The 24,618-nt window shown below is 39.2% G+C and overlaps 2 protein-coding genes across 2 annotated transcripts in view; both read right to left on the bottom strand.

Annotated features, from left to right (window-relative positions):
* Window positions 1-24,618, bottom strand: part of LOC127452134 (DNA-directed RNA polymerase III subunit RPC10) — an 84,132-nt gene that overhangs the window by 9,223 nt on the left and 50,291 nt on the right. The gene's annotated exons all lie outside the window — the stretch shown is intronic.
* Window positions 4,029-8,354, bottom strand: LOC127452114 (intercellular adhesion molecule 4-like). Its single transcript, XM_051717333.1, has 5 exons — window positions 8,159-8,354; window positions 7,224-7,487; window positions 6,797-7,114; window positions 5,845-6,078; window positions 4,029-4,810 (listed from the first exon to the last, which is right to left on the bottom strand). Exons 1-5 carry the CDS (start codon window positions 8,220-8,222, stop codon window positions 4,740-4,742), a joined length of 951 nt encoding a protein of 316 aa, XP_051573293.1. The 5' UTR covers window positions 8,223-8,354; the 3' UTR covers window positions 4,029-4,739.

The following is a 24,618-nucleotide window of genomic DNA, read 5'->3' as shown; positions in this document are numbered from 1 at the left end:
TTATTAATGTCCTGACTATACATTGTGATCAGCTGAATGCCACTTTGGTGAATAAAAGTACCAATTTATTTCCATAAGAGCAAAATCTGTACATTATTCTAAACTTTTGGCCACCAGTTTATATACATATATTATATTGTATGTGTATATATATATATATATATATATATATATATATATATATATATATATATATATATATATATATTATAGTTACTTCATTTATATATTCATTGTCTAGTTATTTTTATTTAAAGGGATAGTTTACCCAAAAATGAAAATTCTCTCATCATTAACTCACCCTCACACCATTCCAGAAACATGGCTTTCTTTCTTTTGCAGAATACAAATGAATATTTTTAGAGGAATATTTCAGCTCTGTAGGTCCATAAAATGCAAGTGAATGTTGGCCAGAACTTAAAAGCTCCAAAAAGCACATAAAGGCAGCATAAAAGTAATCCATAAGACTCAAGTGGTTAAATCTATGTCTTCAGAAGTGACATGATAGATATGGGTGAGAAACAGATCAATATTTAAGTCCCTTTTTACTCTAAATCTCCATTTACACTTTCAGACGTGAAAGTGAAACTAAACAGGCATCAAATGTGACTTTCAGATGCGAAAGTGGAGATTTAGAGTATAAAAAGGACTTAAATATTGATTTTTTTCTCATGTTGTTGTTGTTGATATTAAGGGGGCGCCACATCGTATCTCGCCTAGAGCACCAATTAAGCCAGAACCACCACTGCCGACATGTTTGTGTGACGTCACACACCTGCATCTCAGCTAAATCGGAGTTGAAAATTTGGAATTCTGACTTAAGTGGCGTTCCATTACACTTTTCCTAGTAGAACGTTGGAAAATCCGACTTTCCGAATTGAATGGAATGCAACATAAGTCTATCCCTCACAGCATTGTTGTCATTCCTGCCAAAAATCAAAGATGGCACTGTTGTGAATAAGGTCTTTACAAAATAGTATTCAACCAATATCAATATTTTGTTATAGCCATGAGTATAATTAAAAATACTAAAGTGTTATTATAGATTGTTCTAGAAAATACATATTTGGTGACAGATAAACTGTATCAAAAACCTACATATTATCATACAATCGGTGAATATTTGTTTGGTGCAAGGGCCTTATGGCAAGAATAATAGCATTAATGTTGTACAGACCTGAGGTTTCACAAATTTTTTTTTAGAATAGACATGTCCAATAATGTCCAACTAATCGAAGAGAGAGAGAGAGAGAGAGAGAGAGAGAGAGAACACAAATAAAATAAAAAATAAAAAAATAAAAAAATAATAATCACTTGAAAGTTCAAAATTGACTTTCCAAGACTGGGCTCAGTTCACACTGACTGTCAGATCTTACATTTCATGCAAATATCTAAATGCAAGAAAGGAGTCTTTAAAGTTGCATTCAGTAATTTTAAATTACATGAACTGTATGTAGGAAATCATGACCACTCACATTAAAATGAAGGCAGTAACCCTATAAAAGCTGTTTTATTCTACATGGAGAGGGTCCACACATGGGGGCTGCCAATTTAAAATCACATGATCAGCCAAATACTACTCGCTTAATCTCAGTAACCGTCTTGTTATTTGACACTTTTACTCATTGATTAAAGTATTCATGGCTGGCTGTGAATATTACATTTCTACAATGGCATCTGAAACTTAAAACTATTTATTTTAAATGATGCTGCATCCAAGCCGCTAGGTGTCAGTGTAAGTCCAAAATGACACAAAGACCAAATTTACTGAGTGCACGATTAAAGTTAACACAAACATGTGTGAGATAATGATCTGAACTTATAAAAATAGGTAATGTATTGAAGTTCCCAATAGGTGGGTAAAAATATAGATTTTCTGATACATCGCAATCTTCATTTGTACGATCTCGAAATCCTAAGATCTATTCAAGTAAAGCACATGCACATGCGATACAATTTTGTGCTATCAGGCCGTCTGGCACTCAATACTCTTTAAGCGCATTTGCACGGTGTAGTTGAAGCCTGGTTTTCATATTAATGTGGAGTGAGACATCACAGAAGCTCGCTGCTCTATTGTAATTTAATTCTGAAGCGTGCGTTTCAACAGGGCTCCGGATAGGATAGTTTAGAGCTGATCACTTGATATCGCGGCTGCTTCCCTTGATGATCATAAGGCTTATTTTGATATCATGGCCCAGACTTCTAAACTTTTTTTTTTTCTCCTAGTTTTCTCCCCAATTTGGAATGCCCAATTCCCAATGCGCTCTTAGTCCTCGTGGTGGCGTAGTGACTCACCTCAATCCGGGTGGCGGAGGATGAATTTCAGTTGCCTCCCGCATCTGAGACCATCAATCCGCGCACCTTATCACGTGGCTTGTTGAGCGCGTTACTGCGGAGACAGCGCTTTTGGAGGCCCACGCTATTCCCCACAGCATCCACGCACAACTCACCACGCGCCCCACCAAGAGCAAGAACCACACATTATAGCGACCACGAGGAGGTTACCCCATGTGACTCTACCTCCCTAGCAACCGGGCAAATTAGGTTGCTTAGGAGACCTTTCTGGAGTCACTCAGCACAACCTGGATTCAAACTGGCGACTTCAGGGGTGGTAGTCAGCGTCAATACTCGCTGAGCTACCCAGGCCCCCCGACTTCTAAACTTAAGATCCATTTGATTTCTGAAAAATCCTCGTTTAGGGGTCCACATAGGGGGTTCTAATGCGAAATAAGTTTACGCTTAAAAATTTTAAGTCCCCGGATACATAAATCAGGCATATGGGGTATCATTTGAAAGCTTAGAATCTGAACTTTTCATAAAATACCACACATTTTGCATTTATGTTACATAAAATAACAAAATAAGTGCTGAAATCATCAGCATCAAAAAAAAAAAAAAAATTAAAAATTTTTTTTAAAAAAAAGCACCACCTAGAAGTATTGCGGTAGAAATAATAATGTGAATATGAAAGTCTTTCACATACCACTAAAATGGACATCATATATCAAATGAAAGCTCTCATTCTCAGGAATGTGACTGTATAGTTTATTTTGCTGCTGTAATACCAAAGTTTGAAAAAGATTTTCAGAAGACTCACAAACTAAAATATAACTTCTGTAAGACATCAAATACAAATGTATTTTTTTTAATGCGCCGATCAATGCAGCTGAAAGACCCAAATAGAAAAAAAATTAAATAATAAAAAATACAAATTAAAAAAAATTATATATGTTTTTACCTTAGGCAGTTTTCTACAAAATGAGACATTTTTACTTGAGCTTGCGTGGGTGAATAATCCAGTGTTATATCGTAGATTTCCAGAACAAACTATGTGGTCCAGCAGGAAAAGCATGCTAAACAAATAATCGGAAAAATATGTTATCGACTATTGTTGATTAAAAAATGTATATTTACATTTAGTCATTTAGCAGACCCTTTTATCCAAAGCAACTTACAAAGAGGAACATAGCAAGCAATTAGTTATACAAAGTTCAACAATATCTGCTGTGTTCTACTGCCAAGTTCTCAACATGGCTGGAGTAGTATAGGCGCTATTGCAAAAGAAAGAGACAGAGGAGGAGTTTATACAGAAAATATATATATATATATATATATATATATATATATATATATATATATATATATATATATATAAATCATTGCAAAGGGGCAATCTCAGATTTCTAATGACACCTAGATTGAGCTTCTAGTCCACTCAGAGGCCGAGATATTGGATGAAACAACCAGGGTGATACATGAACTGAACATTAGACTGAATATCTATAGATGAGCACATCTGTGGGGGCTAAAATACATTAGAGTGCCACCTACATTTCAGATCTGCATTTTGTGATGGAATGTGATAGAGGAAAAAAAAAATTTCCTATTACTTGCTTTCATTTAGTGGAAAAAAATAAGACTTTTAAAGGTAGATAGAGTAAACCAAAAAAAAAAAAAAAGAGTTTAGGAGTCAAACCTCTTAATCAGCTGGACAGCACTGACAAGGAAAAAAGACAACACTCTATACGTGCCAAATAAAAAATTTATTACACATCATCACCCTTGCTTACATTGCTTACTTGCTTGAATTCACATAGAGTAAAAATTCAGTGTCAAATTCAAAAGGTTTCAGTTGCTAAGATTATGCAGACATAAACAATAAACATGTACTGTGTGTGTGTGTGTGTGTGTGTGTGTGTGTGTGTGTTGTGTATATATATATATATATATATATATATATATGCAATATAACATCTGCAATTTAACATATATATTATGAAGAAATCATATTTATTGATGGAAAACATGTAATTTGTGCATTTTTAAAAAGCTAAAATGTGACCAAAATGATGAGAATAAAATGTGTAAAATTTATCATTTCATAATGTACCCAGTAAGAAGGTCCCCAGTATAAATTGACAGGATTAGCTGAGAGAGAATTTCTTTAATATGTCAGCAAAATGGACATTGTAACTGAAATATACCCATATGAATCGATATTGTATTGATATTGAATCAGGAAATCTGTATCAATACCCAGCCCTAGTTCCCAATACCCTTAACACTCTTTCTCCACATCTGCCTCAGCCAAAATTAAAAAATAAAAAAGCATGCATATCAAGTCAGTAATGCACAGAATAAATCACAACAGTTTAGCATTCCCAGAAAATTATTTCTCAGCAAAATAAAGGAAAAAGAAAATTAGAATGAAGTACCAGGAACATTTCCTTTTATCTCCCTTAAATGACATTCCATAATGCAACCAGTAATTGGAAGGATATATGAATAGCCCAGAATGTGGTCTGAGAACCTGTGGAAGGAAAGCAGTGTTAATGATGATATACAACTGGAAATACTGTAAAATGCTTCAATGCTGAATCCCTGTCTCTACAGTCCAAGACACATAAGAGTGACTCTGCTGGTTTTACACCACAAAAAAAAAAAAAAAAAAAAAAAAAATATGTTTAACAGTACAGTCATTACAATGTCAGCAGCAGTTCTGGGGCTGCCTGGAAGGAACTTCACATACCATACCATACATATAGAATGAACTATGATAAATCAATACAAAAGGATTCAAGGCAAAGTCATAAGATCAGCATCATTAATTTTAAATTTGGTATGAAAATCTAAGTTGTATATGACCATGCTGAAATGCCATAAATGCACACTGTATTTACTTCATCCATTTCAACAAGTTAAAAAATAACTAAGCCAAATAATTTCAAAGATACCAATGTGAAATAAAAAAGTTGCTTGAATAAATGAGCTACATTAATTAATCAGGTAAATGTCTCAGTCCTGTCTCAGAATTTGTTGTGTCTATTATCAAAATACTATTAGTGTAAACAGAATTTTGTGACAATTTTCCTAAGTCTGAATTGACATCACTGAAAGGGTTTGACTTTATATGGAAAGACATGACAGTATATTACTAATAAAAATTCCTTATATTCTAAATGTAACAATAAGATGTCATAAAATGTCGTATGTTTATTATAATACATTAAAGCAGTAATTAATTCAAGCCGAGCAAAATTACAGATGTAAATATAGATGGCGCGTAGGCCTACTCTTATCCAACCAAAGTGTTTGGTTTTCTTGCTTTCCCATATATATTTGAGATTTCTAAAGAATTTTTAATTGTATACAATTGAAATAATTGTGCTGTACATTTATAAAATCTTAAGTGAAAGTGTAACACACATATAGGCTTGCTCCAGAAAATTAAAGTGTACACTTAGAACAGAATAGAAAAATAATTACAGTTATTTCTAATTTTTACAGAGGTCAGAGAGACAGATGAAAAAATGATATATTTATATTTTTTAAATTATAACTTACCTGAAGATTTTATGAACACTTTGCTGGATTCTCCTAGAAAGTTTGTGGCAGTGCACGTGTAGTTGCCTGGAGTAAGTGTAGAGGATGTGAGCACTGACGAGGTAATCTTCTCTTGCAAATGTTTGGAGTGCCAAGTGTACGTAGGAGCCGGGTTTGCCACCACTGTACAATTGAGTGAGACCTCTTTGCCATTTGTACTGATGATCTCCAATGAACTGGAGTGTTTTGGTTTATCTGAAGAAGGAAGATATAAACTTCTCAGCACAAAAGTGACACTCAGTCTTAGTATTTAATTAGCAGCCGTTATTGATAGATCAGAAGAAATGCAGCTATATGCAGATACAATCCCCCTTGTATCATGAGGGTCCTCCTATTTCCATTTCATTTCCAGATACCAGAAACAAAAGGCAAAGAAAAGAAATTATAATATATAATTATTTGCTTTCCCCCATGTTGTTCCAAACCTGTATGACTCTCTTTTATGTCTAAACAGTGAAAGAATTGTTCTTTTACATGGGATTTTTTCAATAAATAAAACAAATCACGTACTCGATTTCAACCCTCAAAAACAATGATCCGGTCACAGCAGTTAACAACTCACTGGAGGCAAAGAATCCAGTGAGACTTAAATGTCAGTCTGTTCCTCACACAAAGCTATCCTATGAATTTTGAAGACTTGGAAAATAATGCACAAGACGAATGGACTACTTTTATTATACTTTTGTAACACTATGATGCTCCATTGTGCCACCTTTTTGCAATATTCACTTTCATTGCATCTTTTTTCCATGCTATGAAAGTGAATGCCTAACATCTGCTTTTTTGTTACACAGAGGAAAGAAAGTCATAGGGGTTTGGAAGAACATAAGGGTGAGTAAATGATGAGAGAACTTTCATTTTTAGGTGTGCTATTCTTTAAAATTTTAACAGTTTACCAATTCAGGAGACTTACAGTTTACATGACTGTAGAGAAGTTTTGCCATCATTACACTTTCTTCTGTTTCCAGTTCCAGTTCTGCTTCACACCTGTACTGAACTCCATCATCAGTTCTGTTTGCAGTGATCAAGAGTGTTGCAGATTCATTCACTGGAGTCTTGGTTTTGTCATTGAAGGTGGTGAAATTCACCAGAGACCGTCCTTTGAACCATTTCACAGTGAGATTATTAACCGGAGCCACATTCTGAATGTCACACTGGAGCTTATACTGTTTGCCCTCAATCATTGGTCCTGTGTGATCCACTGTGCTGATGGACATATTATCTATAGTCTCTGTGAAGGAAGATTTAAACAACCTGATTCTCTACATGATTGAAAGTATATTCTTTTAATAATTTCAGAGAAAAGAAAGACAGAAAACCTATAATGCATAAAAACTCACTGTAAATAGTGATTGGGAGACGTGATTCACATTGTGATCCATTATTATAGTTGATGTAGCAGATTGGCTCTATGTCCCATTGTCTCAGGTGTTGTATGTTCCAGGTGATCAGACTGTCATTGGTCATGGGTACACTTCCCTCAGTGGCTTCCCATCCCATCCCACCATGAGGGACATTAGTGCTACAGTTAACTGAAACAGAACTGTTGTACTTCACTATGACACTCTGTGGATTGAGCTGGATAGGGCATTCATTGTGTGCACCTGTTAAACACATGATTTATAACTGATAAAGGGAGAGTACAGAATAACAACACTCAAGTATCTGGTTATATGCAAACACAGAAATAGCATACTATGAGATGTTCAGGCTCACAAACTGACCACTGGTTTAGGTGCCCAGGGTTTGTTGGGCCGATGACGAACACATGACCAAGCTACTGAGAAATGTTTTTGGTTGGTGTAAGACGATCTATTTTCATAACCATATTATGCAACAAAAAAGGTTTACTGATACAGAAGCGGTAGTGAACATTTGACAGAGTATGTCCATGTTACAGTGCTGAAGAAATGAGAAGAAATATCCTAAAATAGTTGTACAATTGTATAAAGCAGTCTTAATGATCTTTACTCTGTAGTCTTTATGGTTATTACTAAACTTTAATTAGTAATGGCTGATTATGAGGGTGACTGCTGAGTGTACAGTACGGTAATCAAGCTTAAAACCTATCAACAATTTAACACTAAACAGGAAATGAGTTAACAGAAAGTAACATACAGTAGGTCCTAAAACAAAAACAAACTATAAAACCATCTACATTTCAACAAATTAAAAGATAAAGTGTAAAATACATATCACCTCATGCCATATATAAAATGTTTGAGCTTTATGTATCAGAAGAATTAAAATTGAAATTAAGTCATCATACAAATACCTGTGAGACTGACAAACTGCAAAACTGCAGACAGATAAAGAAGTCCAAACAAATTCTGAAGCATATTGTGTGTTAAGGAAAAGTCGACCAGACTAAACGTGCAATTAAACAGAGTATGTTGTAAGTAGCCCTCAACTAGTAAGTCCACCACTCAACTGAGATCTGTGACTGAATAACTTCATCTCGAACAAACAGGAACTATATTTCAGTGGGCAGACTAGAAGCACAACACGCTGAAGGAATGCAAGAGTTTTTCTAATTTCAAATTGAGAACCACTGCTCTAACATCCTTTCTTAATGTGTATTGACTTCTTAGTATAAATATGCACAATGCAGACAGTCTTTTCTTGGTGTGACTGAAGACCCAAGTGACTAGGATACATGAGTTAGGATTCAAAACAATAATGTAGCTATCCAGATGCTAGTTATTTTGAGCATGTTGCTAAGTTTCTAGGGTGTTGCTAAGATTAATTTGGTGGTTGTGTACTGGCCCAATCTAAAAGAGCAAACCCCCAAGTCTCTACAGTATATATTCTGGTGCCTAAATATGGCCCAGGTCCAAAGCTCCAAAGAAGGGCTGAAACGATTAGTCGACGTTATCGACAACATCGACAATAAAAAATTGTCGCCAGAAATTTTAGTTGTCGAATAGTCATTCGATCTCTTTTTTAATTTTTTTTTTATTTGGAATGCCCAGTTCCCAATGCGCTCTAAGTCCTTGTGGTGGCGTAGTGACTCGCCTCAATCCGGGTGGCGGAGGATGAATCTCAGTTGCCTCCACGTCTGAGACCGTCAATCCATGCATGGCTCGTTGAGCACGTTGAGGCTTCATGCTACTCTCCACGGCATCCACACACAACTCACCACAAGCCCCACCGAGAGCGAACCACATTATAGTGACCATGAGGAGGTTACCCCATGTGACTCTACCCTCGCTGGCAACCAGGCCAATTTAGTTGCTTAGGAGACCTGGCTGAAGTCACTCAGCATGCCCTGGATTCAAACTCGTGACTCCAGGGGTGATAGTCAGCATCTTTACTTGCTGAGTTTGATCTCATTTTAACGTAACATGAGAGAGACCCAAAAATGAAAATTCTCACATCATTTACTCACCGTCATGCCATTCCAGAAACATGGCTTTCTTTCTTTTGCAGAATACAAATGAATATTTTTAGAGGAATATTTCAGCTCTGTTGGTCCATAAAATGCAAGTGAATGTTGGCCAGAACTTTAAAGCTCCAAAAAGCACATAAAGGCAGCATAAAAGTAATCCATATGACTCCAGTGGTTAAATCTATGTCTTCAGAAGTGACATGATAGATATGGGTGAGAAACAGATCAAAATTTAAGTCCCTTTTTACTCTAAATCTCCATTTACACTTTCAGACGTGAAAGTGAAACTAACAGGTATCAGATGTGACTTTCAGATGTGAAAGTGGAGATTTAGAGTATAAAAAGGACTTAAATATTGATTTGTTTCTCATGTTGTTGTTGTTGATATTAAGGGGGCGCCACGTCGGAGCTCGCCTAGGGCACCAAGTAAGCTAGAACCACCACTGTCAACATGTTTGTGTGACGTCACACACCTGCATCTCAGCTAAATCGGAGTTGAAAATTTGGAATTCCGACTTCAAGTGGCATTCCATTACACTTTTCCTAGTAGAACGTTGGAAAATCCGACTTTCCGAATTGAATGGAATGCAACATAAGTCTATCCCTCACAGCATTGTTGTCATTCCTGCCAAAAATCAAAGATGGCACTGTTGTGAATAAGGTCTTTACAAAATAGTATTCAACCAATATCAATATTTTGTTATAACCATGAGTATAATTAAAAATACTAAAGTGTTATTATAGATTGTTCTAGAAAATACATATTTGGTGACAGATAAACTGTATCAAAAACCTACATATTATCATACAATCGGTGAATATTTGTTTGGTGCAAGGGCCTTATGGCAAGAATAATAGCATTAATGTTGTACAGACCTGAGGTTTCACAAATTTTTTTTTAGAATAGACATGTCCAATAATGTCCAACTAATCGAAGAGAGAGAGAGAGAGAGAGAGAGAGAGAGAACACAAATAAAATAAAAAATAAAAAAAATAAAAAAATAATTATCACTTGAAAGTTCAAAATTGACTTTCCAAGACTGGGCTCAGTTCACACTGACTGTCAGATCTTACATTTCATGCAAATATCTAAATGCAAGAAAGGAGTCTTTAAAGTTGCATTCAGTAATTTTAAATTACATGAACTGTATGTAGGAAATCATGACCACTCACATTAAAATGAAGGCAGTAACCCTATAAAAGCTGTTTTATTCTACATGGAGAGGGTCCACACATGGGGGCTGCCAATTTAAAATCACATGATCAGCCAAATACTACTCGCTTAATCTCAGTAACCATCTTGTTATTTGACACTTTCACTCATTGATTAAAGTATTAATGGCTGACTGTGAATATTACATTTCTACAATGGCATCTGAAACTTAAATCTATTTATTTTAAATGATGCTGCATCCAAGCCGCTAGGTGTCAGTGTAAGTCCAAAATGACACAAAGACCAAATTTACTGAGTGCACGATTAAAGTTAACACAAACATGTGTGAGATAATGATCTGAACTTATAAAAATAGGTAATGTATTGAAGTTCCCAATAGGTGGGTAAAAATATAGATTTTCTGATACATCGCAATCTTCATTTGTACGATCTCGAAATCCTAAGATCTATTCAAGTAAAGCACATGCACATGCACATGCGATACAATTTTGTGCTATCAGGCCGTCTGGCACTCAATACGCTTTAAGCGCATTTGCATGGTGTAGTTGAAGCCTGGTTTTCATATTAATGTGGAGTGAGACATCACAGAAGCTCGCTGCTCTATTGTAATTTAATTCTGAAGCGTGCGTTTCAACAGGGCTCCGGATAGGATAGTTTAGAGCTGATCACTTGATATCGCGGCTGCTTCCCTTGATGATCATATGGCTTACCTTGATATCATGGCCCAGACTTCTAAACTTTTTTTTTTTCACCCCTTTTCTCCCCAATTTGGAATGCCCAATTCCTAAAACGTCCTTGTTCAAGGCGTAGTGACTCACCTCGATCCTGGTGGCGGAGGATGAATCTCAGTTGTGTGTGTGTGTGTGTTAATGACTAGTGATCCCTGGGGGTGTGTGTGTGTGTGTGTGTGTGTTAATGACTAGTGACCCCTGGGGTGTGTGTGGTGTGTGTATCTTAATGACTAGTGACCCTGGGGGGTGTGTGTGTTAATGACTAGTGACCCCTGGGTGTGTCTGTGTGTGTGTAGTAATGACTAGTGACCCACGGGGGTGTGTGTGTGTGTGTGTGTGTGTTAATGACTAGTGACCCACGGGTTGTGTGTGGTGTGTGTGTGTGTGTTAATGACTAGTGACCCCGGGGGTGTGTGTGTGTTAATGAATAGTGACCCCCGGGTGTGTGTGTGTGTGTGTGTGTGTGTGTGTGTGTTAATGACTAGTAACCCCCGGGTGTGTGTGTTAATGACTAGTGACTCCCGGGTGTGTGTGTGTGTGTGTGTTAATGACTAGTAACCCCCGGGTGTGTGTGTGTGTTAATGACTAGTGACTCCCGGGTGTGTGTGTGTGTGTTAATGACTAGTGACCCCCGGGGTGTGTGTGGTGTGTGTGTGTGTGTGTTAATGACTAGTGACCCCCAGGGTGTGTGTGTGTGTGTGTGTGTGTTAATGACTAGTGACCCCGGGGGTGTGTGTGTGTTAATGACTAGTGACCCCCGGGGGTGTGTGTGTGTGTGTTAATGTCTAGTGAACCCCGGGTGTGTGTGGGTTAATGACTAGTGACCCCCGGGTGTGTGTGTGTTAATGACTAGTGACCCCCCGGGTGTGTGTGTGTGTGTGTTAATGACTAGTGACCCCCTGGGGGGGTATGTGTGTGTGTTTGTTTATTTCCATGCCTCAGTTACTGTAGCTAATCGAAGGCAGTTATGTATTTGACTTGATTGGTATCAATGGTATGTACTTTTGATATTTTGTTTTGGTGTGTATTTATTGTAAGGTATTTATGAATTTGTGTGTGTTGAATAAGTATTGAATTGCTGTGTATTGGGGGTTCACATGAGTTATTAATTTAATGAATTATGGGACAAAAGAGCCTTGAAACCTTGCCTGAATATTAATCTGTGTGTTGATGTGTTTACAGTTTAAAAGCTTGTATATATGACTTGTATATGTAAACAGAATAACTTTTCTGTTTGTGTATTTCCTGCTGGACACGCTCTGCACATACTTGTTAGTAAAGGTATGCGCTAGGCTCAATTCTTTATTGAGCGCAAGTGTGTTCTATTGATGCGATTAGCGCACACTAATGATTTGATCAGTAGTGGCGTTATAAAGTGGAAGCATGGTTTCAGTGTGGTTGCTTCGGTCTCCCTGTGAGCTGTTTGATTCCTGAGAGCCATGTAGTCTCTGAGATGTTTAATGTTTCTCGAGCATGTCATTTTCACAAGAAGCTGGATTAACCTGGCAGCTTTAGGCACTCTTTCCCTATCCTGTGGTGAGTTCCGCCTCTTGGCCTGATTTCATTTATTAGTGTCTCACAAATATTTATTTTAATATGATTAGGTTGAGGTGCATCAATGTGGTGAGTCTGACAACATGTGGCACAAGCCTTTTCTTTAACGGTAAGGGTGTTTTTATTATAGGGTATTTGGGCGAGACTCTTAAGGGTCTCCATTTAGATTTTGTGGTTGACCTTAATTATTTTCTCTCTTTTCAAAGGTGCCGTGCTGCCTCGTGTGTGTATAACGCTAGCTGCCGTTTTTCTGCTGTCATTTTATACTGTTTTCCTATTGCTGTGTTTTACCTGCTGCTCTTTGGTACGGCCGGCTTATAAAACTGTTGGTTGTTTGAAGGAAAATGCTCTATGAACTTGTATACCCAAGATCTGGTTACAATCTTGGCGTATAGTCGGCAGGATGTTTAATTTGATGTAATGAGCAGAGGCGTGACTTCATTAAATTTTATTAATTAGTCAATTTTTACCTTAAAAGAAATGGCAGCTAGCGCATAACACGGAGGGATATTTAAATTGGTTTTGTTTCTTTGCCCTTTGTGCTATTTAGTCTCTCACCATGGAAGAAGAGATGCAGCAGTTGCGAGACCTGGTAGCTCAGCTTAAGGCTGATAATGAACACTTGTGTCAGGACCGTGCTGAGGTTCAGGCAAGTTCTAGTGCTGCTCTCGCTGAGGTTGTAAATGAACAGTAGGCAGTACTGAATGTTCATCTGAGATCTTCCTCTGTTAGTCCAGTAATGACAGAGAGGTTGATTTGTTCCAAGAGAGAGAAAATGCCCTGTTTTTAGAGGCCGCACTGGTATTTCCTTAGCAGAATGGCTGGAAGAGGTTAATGCAAGTATGCGTGTCCGCCATTTATCTGCAATTGACAAAGCACACTTCATTTATGACCATTTAGAAGGGGAGGCTAGGGATGAGATAAAATACAGGCCTAGGGAAGATTGGGAAGACCCAGATAGTGTTGGGCCTCATGTATTCAGATATAAGACAAAGGCAGGCCTAACACAGTCGTAAAAAGCCTGACTGAGGCCCACACACTAAGTCATAAATCTTACTGATAAAAACCATGCCAGAATCAAACAAAGGGAGTCCAAAACAGACTACAAATCCCATGAAGCCTTACTCACTAATGGATCGAACTCTCAACTCCTATTGGATGAGGCACACGACAGAACGCCCCTCAACCATGACGTCATCAGGAGTAGAAATACCTCTGAGGTCCATCTGGGCATTGCTTCCAGCAACTTTGCTCGCCGTGTGTAGACGCAGCTCATCACTGCTCTCAGGTGTAGCCTCGTGGCACAAGGAAGTAACATCCGACTTGAAACTGTGGTCATACAATCTCCATCTCACTGAACGAGTTGAGATTACTCTGTGTTCCACTGAACACTCTAACGGATCCGAAGGAGACCGCTGAGCAATCCGCATCTTCATCCGTTTGCCTGCAGAAGTGAAGAGAAAAAGATTTCTCTTCCCTCTTCAATTGAGTCGATGAGCCTGCCGAGAATCAGCAGCCATACCGCTTGCCGACAGAGCGAGGAAACGGCCTCCCGTCATCACCCGAGCCTCGAGGAACCGAGTCGGAGTTAAACGACGGATGAACACACATTCTACCTGCGTCCTCATGCGATTCAAGCAAGAGGTTTATGTCTGGGCAGAGATAGAATATTATAGTGTGTTATTCTTGTGTATCAGGGTTATTGCTTGTACAGTTTATGGACCGCCGTGTCCGCTCATTGCTGCTAATAATACTCAAGGTATTACTGTAATGTACTGTTATCACAAATGAGATCTGCAGTGTTGTAGTCCAACCACATTGGACTTTTGTGTATTTTGCAGTGAGACCGGCACACTGAGTTTATCCATTAAAGAACCAAAGACCGCAGGATGGTTTACGAGCCGTCCACCGCGTCTCTGAGTGATAAACTAACAGCTGCTTTCTCTCCCATGATCGCGAAACTGGCTTTGGTGCCGCCACTTTATTCTCTCTCTCGTATTAACCACACACACACGCGACCCCTCACAAACATTCTCGCACACACTTTTGGCTAGTAGATAACTTCGTGATAAAGCTCAGCTTTGTCCCTATGTTATCATACAAGCGGAGTCACGCAGTAAATGGGCAGACACCATTAACTGGGTTCTCTCTGCCCACATTCGTGGCCATATTCTCTGGCCGGAAATTTCACGTGACGTACTCTCCACGAGAGTCACGTCCGCCATTTTGTGCGCGTCACACCTTACACACACACACACACACACACACACACACACACACACACACACACACACACCTACCATCCTCTCATGTGTTATAGGCTTATTTTGGTTAACATACCTAATCATGTCACTGTTTAGTTTGTAGTTGTAAGTCGGAAGTTTATTGACTGCATTGTATTGATTATTAATTGATATTACTGCATAAATAAATTTTGTTATATTTCAAAGAGAAGTGTTTTGGTTTGTTTTGCATACACCTGTGTCAAATGCTGGCAGGGTATGTCAGTGCTCGGATTCAAGCCTTCATTGTTTCCTTTTGAATGTCGATTTTCTTAAGAGAACAATCTAATATTGAGACTGTTATACTGTCTGGTTATTAGTCCCTGATTCCAGGGTGGTGCCCCGGCGATATTAATCCTTATTAATATTCTATTGATTTTGATAATTGATAATTATCTTTGATAATTATTAATTATTGCTAATAACCAAACCCGCTCCTGAACATAGCGCACTACATTTACTGGTGCCCCGTATGAGGCTTTAATGAGTTAGATTCTATTATTTAATTTAAATTTTAGTTAATAACTAAAGAAATAATTATTAATTATTTCTGATAGTAACACTGATCTAAACAACCAGTAGAACCTACAACAGAGTTATTTCTATTCTGAATGAGTTGTATGGATCTTTCGATTCTTACATTATTTTGCAGGAAAATTTCTTTTCTAGATGCCAGCAAGAGGGAGAATCATTGCAAGAATTTTCACATGCTCTATGTTTGATGGAGAAAGTAGTTAAAATTGTATGCCTAATTCTGAGGTCCTTTTGCGTGATCAGTTCGTTGAGTATGTGCAGGATCCCTCTCTTCGTAGGGAATTAAAACAGCTGGTACACCGTAATTCTAGTGCTACGTTACTAGATGTGAGGGGTGAAGTGATTAGGTGGGAACGGGAGGGTATGTTAGGGGGTAGTCGAGGCCGAAGGTATTCCACTTCCTCTACTCATGGCATGTAATGTGGGGTTTATGGGTCTACCTCTAATGCTGATGGGGCAGATTTAGCAGAGTTAAAGGAACTGCTCAAGAAGCAGCAAGAGCAGCTTGATCACTTAACCCGTAATGTTGCGTTGCTTCAGAATGGCCCTAAGAGAACTTATCCCAGGCTGACTAGTTCTAATAAAGTTTCGGCCATTTGTAGGTGGTTCCAGCAACATATCCATTTTGCCCGAGAATGTAGCAATCAGAACTCTTCCTCCAGTCTACCTCCCCCTCATTTACATTCCCCTGAGCCTTTTGTATCAAGGCCTCAATCCTCTGTCACCTTTCAGGAAAACTAGAGCCTTCTGTTCTTCAGAGCCACAGTTCAGAAGGGTTTGTGTTTGGCTTTAAAGCTGTCCCTTCATGTGTTGAAAATATGATTCCCCTGCTATCTCCCTGTCCCCATGTTACTGTTAGCATAGGGGGTGTATTAATTTCTTGCCTTTTTAGATACTGGTTCAGTGGTGTCTACTGTAACTGAAAGTATTTTTTTTCCTGCAGAATTTTGTGCCCTGGGGTCGAAAGAAACTTCGTTCTTGCCACTGGTTGCAGCTTAAGGCTGCCAATGGTCTAGATATTCCGTATATAGGATATCTAAAGCTGGATGTAGAAGTTTTTGATAAAGTTATACCTAAACATGGGGTTCTTGTTGTTAAAGACCCTCTTGGTACTACTACACTTTCAGGTGTGTTGGGAATGAATGTCATTTGAGAATGTTACAATGAATTGTTTGGGCAGCATGGACCAGCTCTCTTTGAAGCAGCCTTAGTGCAGCAAGACACTAACTCCTGGCAACAAGCTCTGCAGAAGTGCCATCAGGCTCAAGTTCACTCACCCTTGAATTCATGTAGAGTAAAGGTTTGAGGAGGTAGGCATTTTTGTGTTCCGGGGGTACAAGGAAATTTGTCCCCGCCACTTGTTCCAAGCAACATTCTGGGTTGACTGTAGTTTTTGAGCCATCCAATAGTGGCCTGATAGCAGGTCTTACTTCTCCAGGAGTAGCTGGTGGGCAGGTTTATGTCCCAGTAGTTAATGTAGGCCTAGTTGATGCTGAGCTCCAGCCACGAACTGTCCTTGGTATAATAAGCTCTGTAACTGTTGTGAGTTTATCCGCAGACATTGAGGAACTCCCAGTAAATGTACAGGCCACTTTCTTCTCAGTTGGTTACTAGCTCTGTGCAGGACAGGGTAAATTCAGTTGACTTGTCAATACTTACACCAGATGAACAGTGTGAAGTGAGGACCCTCTTAAGGAAGTATTCTTCTGTGTTTTCAGCACATGATGGTGACCTGGGCTGTACTAGTCTTATCTCACATGATATTCCCTTACTTGATGAGGTTCCAGTTAGGCAGCGCTATCGGTGTATTCTTCCATCAGAATATGAGGCAGTTAAGAATCATATTAGTCAGTTGCTGGAAACTCGGGTTATAAGAGAAAGTAGCAGTCCCTTTGCCTCTCCCATTGTCCTGGTGAAGAAAAAGTATGGTAGCCTGCATGTGTGTTGACTACATGCAACTGTATAGTAAGACAAGGAAAGATGCATTCCCTTAACCAAGAATTGAGGAGTCATTGGATGCTCTCTCAGGTGCTAGGTGGACCTAGCTAGTGGTTACAACCAAGTGCCAGTAACAGAGAAAGACAAGATGAAGACTGCCTTCTGCATGCCCTTTGGGTTATTTGAGTGGAACAGGATGCCCTTCGGGCTGTGTAACGCCCCTAGCACCTTTCAGAGGTTGATGGAGTGTATGTTTGGTTCCCAACATTGTCAATCCTTGTTGCTTTACCTGGATGATGTCAGTGTTTTCCTCAACAGTGGCTGAGCATCTGGAAAGACTAGAGGTTGTCTTGAAGCGCTTGCAGCAGGAAGGCTTGAAAGCAAAATTGGAGAAGTGTTCATCCTTCCAGCCTGAGATGAGCTATTTGGGGCATGTCATTTCCAACCAAGGAGTAGCTACTGATCCCAAAAAGACTGATGCAGTTGCTGACTGGCAACCTCCTCAGCACATTTCAGAACTCAGGTCTTTTTTGGGATTCGCTAGTTATTACAGGTGGTTTGTGGAAGGGTTTTCCAAGTTGGCTGCCCCCTTGCACCGCTTGGTGGCAGATTTGACCAATACAAAGAAGAACTGTAAGATCATGTAAAGAGCCTTGGACTGCAGAGTGCCAGCAGAGCTTTGATGCCTTGAAAAATCAACTGGTGAGTGCCCCAGTTTTAGCATATGCTAACTTTTCATTGCCTCTCATCCTAGAAGTTGATGCCAGCCGTAGTGGACTGGGGGCAGTGCTTTCACAGGAGCAAGAGGGCAAGGTGAGGCCTATAGCCTATGCCACCCGAGGTTTGAGACCCCCTGAGAGGAATATGTCAAACTACAATTCCATGAAGTTGGAGTTTTTGGCCCTGAAATGGGCCATGACAGAGAAATTTTGTGAGTACCTAATTGGACAAGTGTGTTGTGTACACTGACAATAATCCCCTCAGTTATCTTAACACTGCCAAACTTGGAGCTCTAGAACAGCGCTGGGCCACTCAACTTGCTACCTTTGACTAAAGCATCAGGTATCTTTCTGGACGTAGTACCCGGAATGCTGATGCCCTGTCATGACAGTATTCTGCTGCACCCCTGTTGGAAGGTTTGACTCCTGGCAGCTCTGTGCCAGAGCTCCTTCAACAAGTTGCCCCTGTAGGACGCCGGTGTGAAGGTATTCAAGCCTCTATTACTGCCTTCCCTAGTCATACCTCAGAAGATTTGCATATGTTACAGGAAGCCGTTTCTGTGCTTGGAGAATTTTTGGCAATGTGGAGAAAGGGGAAATATCCCTCTCGTGTGGGGCGATTGCAGGTGTCCCCTAATGTGACCAATCTTTTAAAGCAGTGGAATCGGTTGAAAGAAAAGGATGGCATATTATACCGCCAGCATCACCATCCTCAAGGTGGTGGAGAGTCCTTCCAGCTCCTGTTACCTGCCTCTTTAAAGTCCACTGTGTTGCAACAGCTTCATGATGAACATGGCCATCAGGGGGTGGAACGGACAACAGAGTTGGTGAGGCAGAGATGTTTTTGGCCAAGTATGTTTGCCGATGTGAAGCAATGGTGTCAACAATGTGAACGCTGTATCGTGGCCAAAGATGTTTTTCCTTGAGCTCAGACATATGGGACATTTGCTAGCTTCAAAACCTAACCAGATTTTGGCAATTGACTACACTTTTCTGGAATCATCTCAAAACAGAATGGAGAATGTTCTTGTTTTGACAGATGTTTTCTCTAATATACTCAAGCAGTGCCCACCCGAGACCAGCGAGCTGCTACAGTAGCCAAGGTTCTGGTTAACGATTGGTTCTATAAGTTCAGAGTTCCAGGTCAAATCCATTCAGACCAGGGGAGAAACTTTGAGAGCACCTTAATTCAGCAACTCTGCGAGTCAGACTACTCCAGTAAATCCAGGTGGGAATGGCCAATGTGAGCGATTTAATCGAACGTTCCACAATCTGCTGCACGCCTTGCCACCTCATAAGAAGAGGGTTTGGTTCACCTATCTTCCTTAAGTTGTATTCTCTTACAATACCACTCCACATCAATCCACAGGGGAGTCTCCACATTTTTTGATGTTTGGGCAAGACCCACAACTGCCAGTTGACTTCCTCCTGGGTAGAATTGAGACTCCTGTTAAGGGCAATGTTCATGTCTGGGTCTGTGAGTATCAGGCCAGGCTTCAAGTGGCCTTTTGAGGGAGCTAAAAGTCGAATGGAAGTAGCGGCTGAGCGCAGGGAGGAGCGGCATGACGAGGGTGCAGGAGGACCCTCTACGGGAAGGTCATCTGGTTTATCTACGGGACCTTCATGTACGTGGCCGAGCCAAGATCCAAGATTGCTGGAGTTCAGTGATTTATAAAGTCCTGAGAGCACCTCAGAGAGGAGGGTCTGTGTATACCATTGCCCCTGTTGAAAATTTAGCAAAAGTCAGACACGTCAGTCGAGTACTGTTGAGGGCCCAGCCATCTGAGCAGCCTTTGGATAAGCCTTCCAGTTCTCCTCTTTCTGAATCAGATTCCACATCGCAAGAATCTGGTGAGGATGATCTGCCAGACGAAGGAATATGGGTATCATTGCCTCCAGAGCAAGAGTCTCTACCTCAAGGGTCGCCCCCTGCTTGTGAAGCACTGCGTCTGTATCCTGATCAGCCACTCCCTTTAAATGTTGACCAGTTATTGCCTCAGAGCCTGGAGAGTACCTATACTGATCAGTAAATTCTATAATTCTGACCGCCCTTTTGACCCGTCTTGTGCTCCCGAGTTGCCAGAGTGCCTTGTCCCTACCCTTGATGCTCCCTTACATCGAACTCCTGCAGACTACCATCCTAATGCCCATCAATTGCCAAAGGCAGTGGGAGGTAGGGTAAGGGATACTGTGAACTCTCAAAGGGTTATAACTAATAATATTGTCTCAGTATTTTTTAGGCCTTGGCATTAACTACATCGTCAGGCCGATTTTGAAACCAGGGGGTAGATTTTGACCCACAGAATAACTTTTCTGTTTGTATTTCCTGCTGGACACACTCAGCACATACTTGTTAGTAAAGGTACGCGCTAGGCTCAATTCTTTATTGAGTGCACGTGTGTTCTATTGATGCGATTAGCGCACACTAATGATTTGATCAGCAGTGGCGTTATAAAGAGGAAGCATGGTTTCAGTGTGGTTGCTTCTGTCTCCCTGTGAGCTGTTTGTTCCTTGAGAGCCGTGTAGTCTCTGAGCTGTTTAATGCTTCTCGTGCATGTCATTTTCACAAGAAGCTGGATTAACCTAGCAGCTTTAGGCACTCTTTCCCTATCCTGTGGTGAGTTCCGCCTCTTGGCCTGATTTCATTTATTAGTGTCCCGCAAATATTTATTTTAATATGATTAGGTCGAGGTGCATCAATGTGGCGAGTCTGACGATGTGTGGCACAAGCCTTCTCTTTAACGGTAAGGGTGTTTTTATTATAGGGTATTTGGGCGAGACTGTTAAGGGTCTCCATTTAGATTTCATGGTTGACCTAAATTATTTTCTTTCTTTTTAAAGGTGCCATGTGGCCTTGTGTGTGTATAATGCTTGCTGCTGTTTTTCTGCTGTCGTTTTCTACTATTTTGCTATTGCTGTGTTTTACCTGCTGCTCTTTGGTACGGCCGGCTTATAAAACTGTTGGTTGTTTGAACAAAAATGCTCTATGAACTTTTGTGATTAAATGAGTTTGCTCCATACTGTTCATTACAGGGTGCACAGCTATTGTTCAAACATTATTGCAGTGGTTTTGTTTTTGGTTCTTTTTTGTTTTCTTTGGTTATTAATTGGTCTATTTGTATTTTGTTTTGATACATTTTTGGTTTAAACTGTCATCTCCATACTTACTGGTTTTCATTACTTAATACGTTATTTGTAACAGAAGGGAATATGACTTGCCTCGGTGTGTGGTCACTTTGCTATTTGAGGTTGTTTTACAGATGGTGTGAAGTGTCTGCACTGAATCTAGGGGCGAGGTTTGCAATACGGGTTGGCCCCCCTTCCTTACTGCCTTGGTGTTTATACATTGTTTTGTTTATTTATTTTTGTAATCTCTCTCAAGTCTGTTACCTTCTGATACCTTGTTACGGTAACTAAATGGTAAACTGTTATCTATTTATGGTGCAATTGCTCAATCCAGTCTCTTATTATTTGATGTATTGTGTGGGTATTTAACTGGTAAGCTGTGGTTATGTTTATGAATCTCATAAACATAACCACATGTTTATGAGTTTAATAAACTCTGCTATTTTATTTTTGGAAGTCACGCCTCAGTCTCTTATTCAAATAACGTACCAAGGGGTCCTATTTTGCTTGTAACTATTCTGGGCTTACTTTCAAGGTTTATTCCTTGGTTGTAATTCCAAGGTGGCGTAGTCTGGTTCTTTACTTATATGTAACCAGATCGTGGGTATACATTTATTGTTGAACATCTAACAATGTAAACAAAGCTCTTAATATCTCATGCATGTTCTGTTATGATGTTTATCAACCTGCTGCTCCCTACAGTGTTTTAAATATAAGATATTTGTATACAAATAAATATTTTATATTTTACTGAACCAAGTATGAGGTGGTGAAGTGTTTTTCTTGGTTACTGATGCCCAAGCAAAATTAATGGTCCAGTAAAGAACCTGTATATGTGAGAGAGTGTTTGTCTCTGACTTTTGTCCTATTACAACTTGGCATACACTACCGTTCAAAAGTTTGGTGTCACTTGCCTGAAATGTTTCTCATGATCTTAAAAACATTTTGATCTGAAGGCGTATGCTTAAATGTTTGAAATTAGTTTTGTAGACAAAAATATATTTGTGCCAACATATTAATTTATTTAATTACAAAACTAAAATTTTATTTTAAAAAAAGTTTTTGAAATGGATGACTTGGACCAAATAATTAAGAAGCCACTAAGTATCCAGCATATAGATAGGAACTCCTTCAATACTGTTTAAAAAGCATCCCAGGGTGATACCTTAAGAAGTTGGTTGAGAAAATGCCAAGAGTACATTTCTTCAAAATCTAGGCAAACTGTGGCCACTTTGAAGATGCTAAAATATAACATAGTTTTGATTTATTTTGGATTTTTTTAGTCACAACATAATTCCCATATTTCCATTTCTATTACTCCATAGATGTGATGACTTTACTATTATTGTTGGGCCTCATGTATTCAGATAGAAGACAAAGGCAGGCCTAACACAGTCGTAAAAACATAACTCAAGCCCCCACCTTCTAAGTCGTAAATCTTACTGATAAAAATCGCGCCAAAATCAAACAAAGGGAGTCCAAAACAGACTACAAATCCATGAAGCCTTGTTCACTAAAGGATCGAATTCTCAACTCCTATTGGATGAGTCACACAACAGAATGTCCCTCAAACATGACATCATCAGGAGTTGAAATACCTCTGAAATGCTTCCAGAATTCACTTCCAGCGACTTTGTTCACCGAATATAGACGTAGCTTTTTGCTGCTCTCAGGTGCAACCTCGTGGCACAAGGAAGTAATGTCCGACTTGAAACTGTAGCCATACAATCTCCATCTTGCTGGACGAGTTGAGATTACTCTGTGTTCAACCGAACACTCTAACAGATCCGAAGGAGACCGCCGAGCAATTCGCATCTTCATCCGTTTGCCTACAGAAGTGAAGAGATTAAAGATTTCTCTTCCATCTTCAATCAAGTCGACATTTCTGAGTTCTCCACCAGCCCGCCGAGAATCAACAGCCGTACCGCCCGCCGACAGAGCGAGGAAATGGCCTCCCGTCATCACCCGAGCCTCAAGGAACCGGGTCAGAGTTAAAGGACGGAGGAAAACGATTCAAGTAAGAGGTTTACGTCTGGGCAGTGATAGAATATTATAGTGTGTTATTCTTGTGTTTCAAGGTTTTTGCTTGTACAGTTTACGGACCGCCATGTCCGCTCATTATTAATACTCAGGGTATTAATTATCACAAATTTGTTTTGCTGTATTGTGGTCCAACCAAATTAGATTGTTGTGCAAATTTCGCCATCGCGGGTGAGACAGCAACTAAGTTCATCCATTAAAGAGTCAAATAACGCGGGACTGTTTACGAGCTGTCCACCGCATCTCTGAGTGATAAACTGACAGCTGTTTTCTCTCCCACGATCGCGAAAATGGCTTTAGGGCTGTCAATTCTCTCTCTCTCTCTCTCTCTTACTAACCACACAAAGAGAAGTGTTTTGGTTTGTTTTGCATACGCCTGTGTCATACTGACGGGATGTCAGTGCTCGGATTCAAACCTTCATTCATTGTTTTCTTTTTTCCCGAAAATCGATATTCTTCGGATGCCGATTTTCCTAAGAAAACAATCTAATATTGAGACTATTTGGTTATTAGTCCCTAATTCCAGGGTGGTGCCCTGTCAATGTTAATCCTTATTAATATTCTATTGATTTTTGATAATTGATAATTATCTTTGATGATTGTTGAATTTGAATGATCAATAAGCTAGTGTTAATTTTAATTAATGTTTCATCGATGTTAACAATTAACGATTATCTTTGATAATTGTTGATTTAAAGGATTTAAAAAAGCTAACATTGATTAAAATCATTGTTCTATTTATTTTAATAATTAATAATTATCCTTGATAATTATTAATTATTGCTAATAACCAAACTTGCTCCTAAACGTAGCACACTACATTTACTGGAACCCCATATGAGGTTTTAATGAGTTAGATTCAATTGATTAATCTAAATATTAATTAATAACTACAGAAATAATTATTAATTATTAATGTTCTCTTGACATTTTCTCAACCAACTTCTTGAGGTATCACCCTGCGATGCTTTTTAAACAGTATTGAAGGAGTTCCCAACTATGTTAGTCACTTATTGGCTGCTTTTCTTTATTATTTGGTCCAAGTCATCCATTTCAAAAACTTTTTTTTTTATTAAATTGTAATTTTATAATGAATTAAATTAATATGGTGGAATTCGTCTGCAAATTCTAGGCAAAGGGTAACTACTTTGAAGATGCTAAATTCTAACACAACATAATTCCCATAGTTCCATTTATGTTACTCCATAGTTTTGATGACTTTACTATTATTCTAAAATGTAAAAAAAAT

This window comes from Myxocyprinus asiaticus, chromosome 14 (assembly GCF_019703515.2).
Source record: "Myxocyprinus asiaticus isolate MX2 ecotype Aquarium Trade chromosome 14, UBuf_Myxa_2, whole genome shotgun sequence".
Lineage (NCBI taxonomy): Eukaryota > Metazoa > Chordata > Actinopteri > Cypriniformes > Catostomidae > Myxocyprinus > Myxocyprinus asiaticus.
Note: the sequence above shows the minus strand (reverse complement) of the source record. Positions and strands in the feature narration are given on the sequence as shown.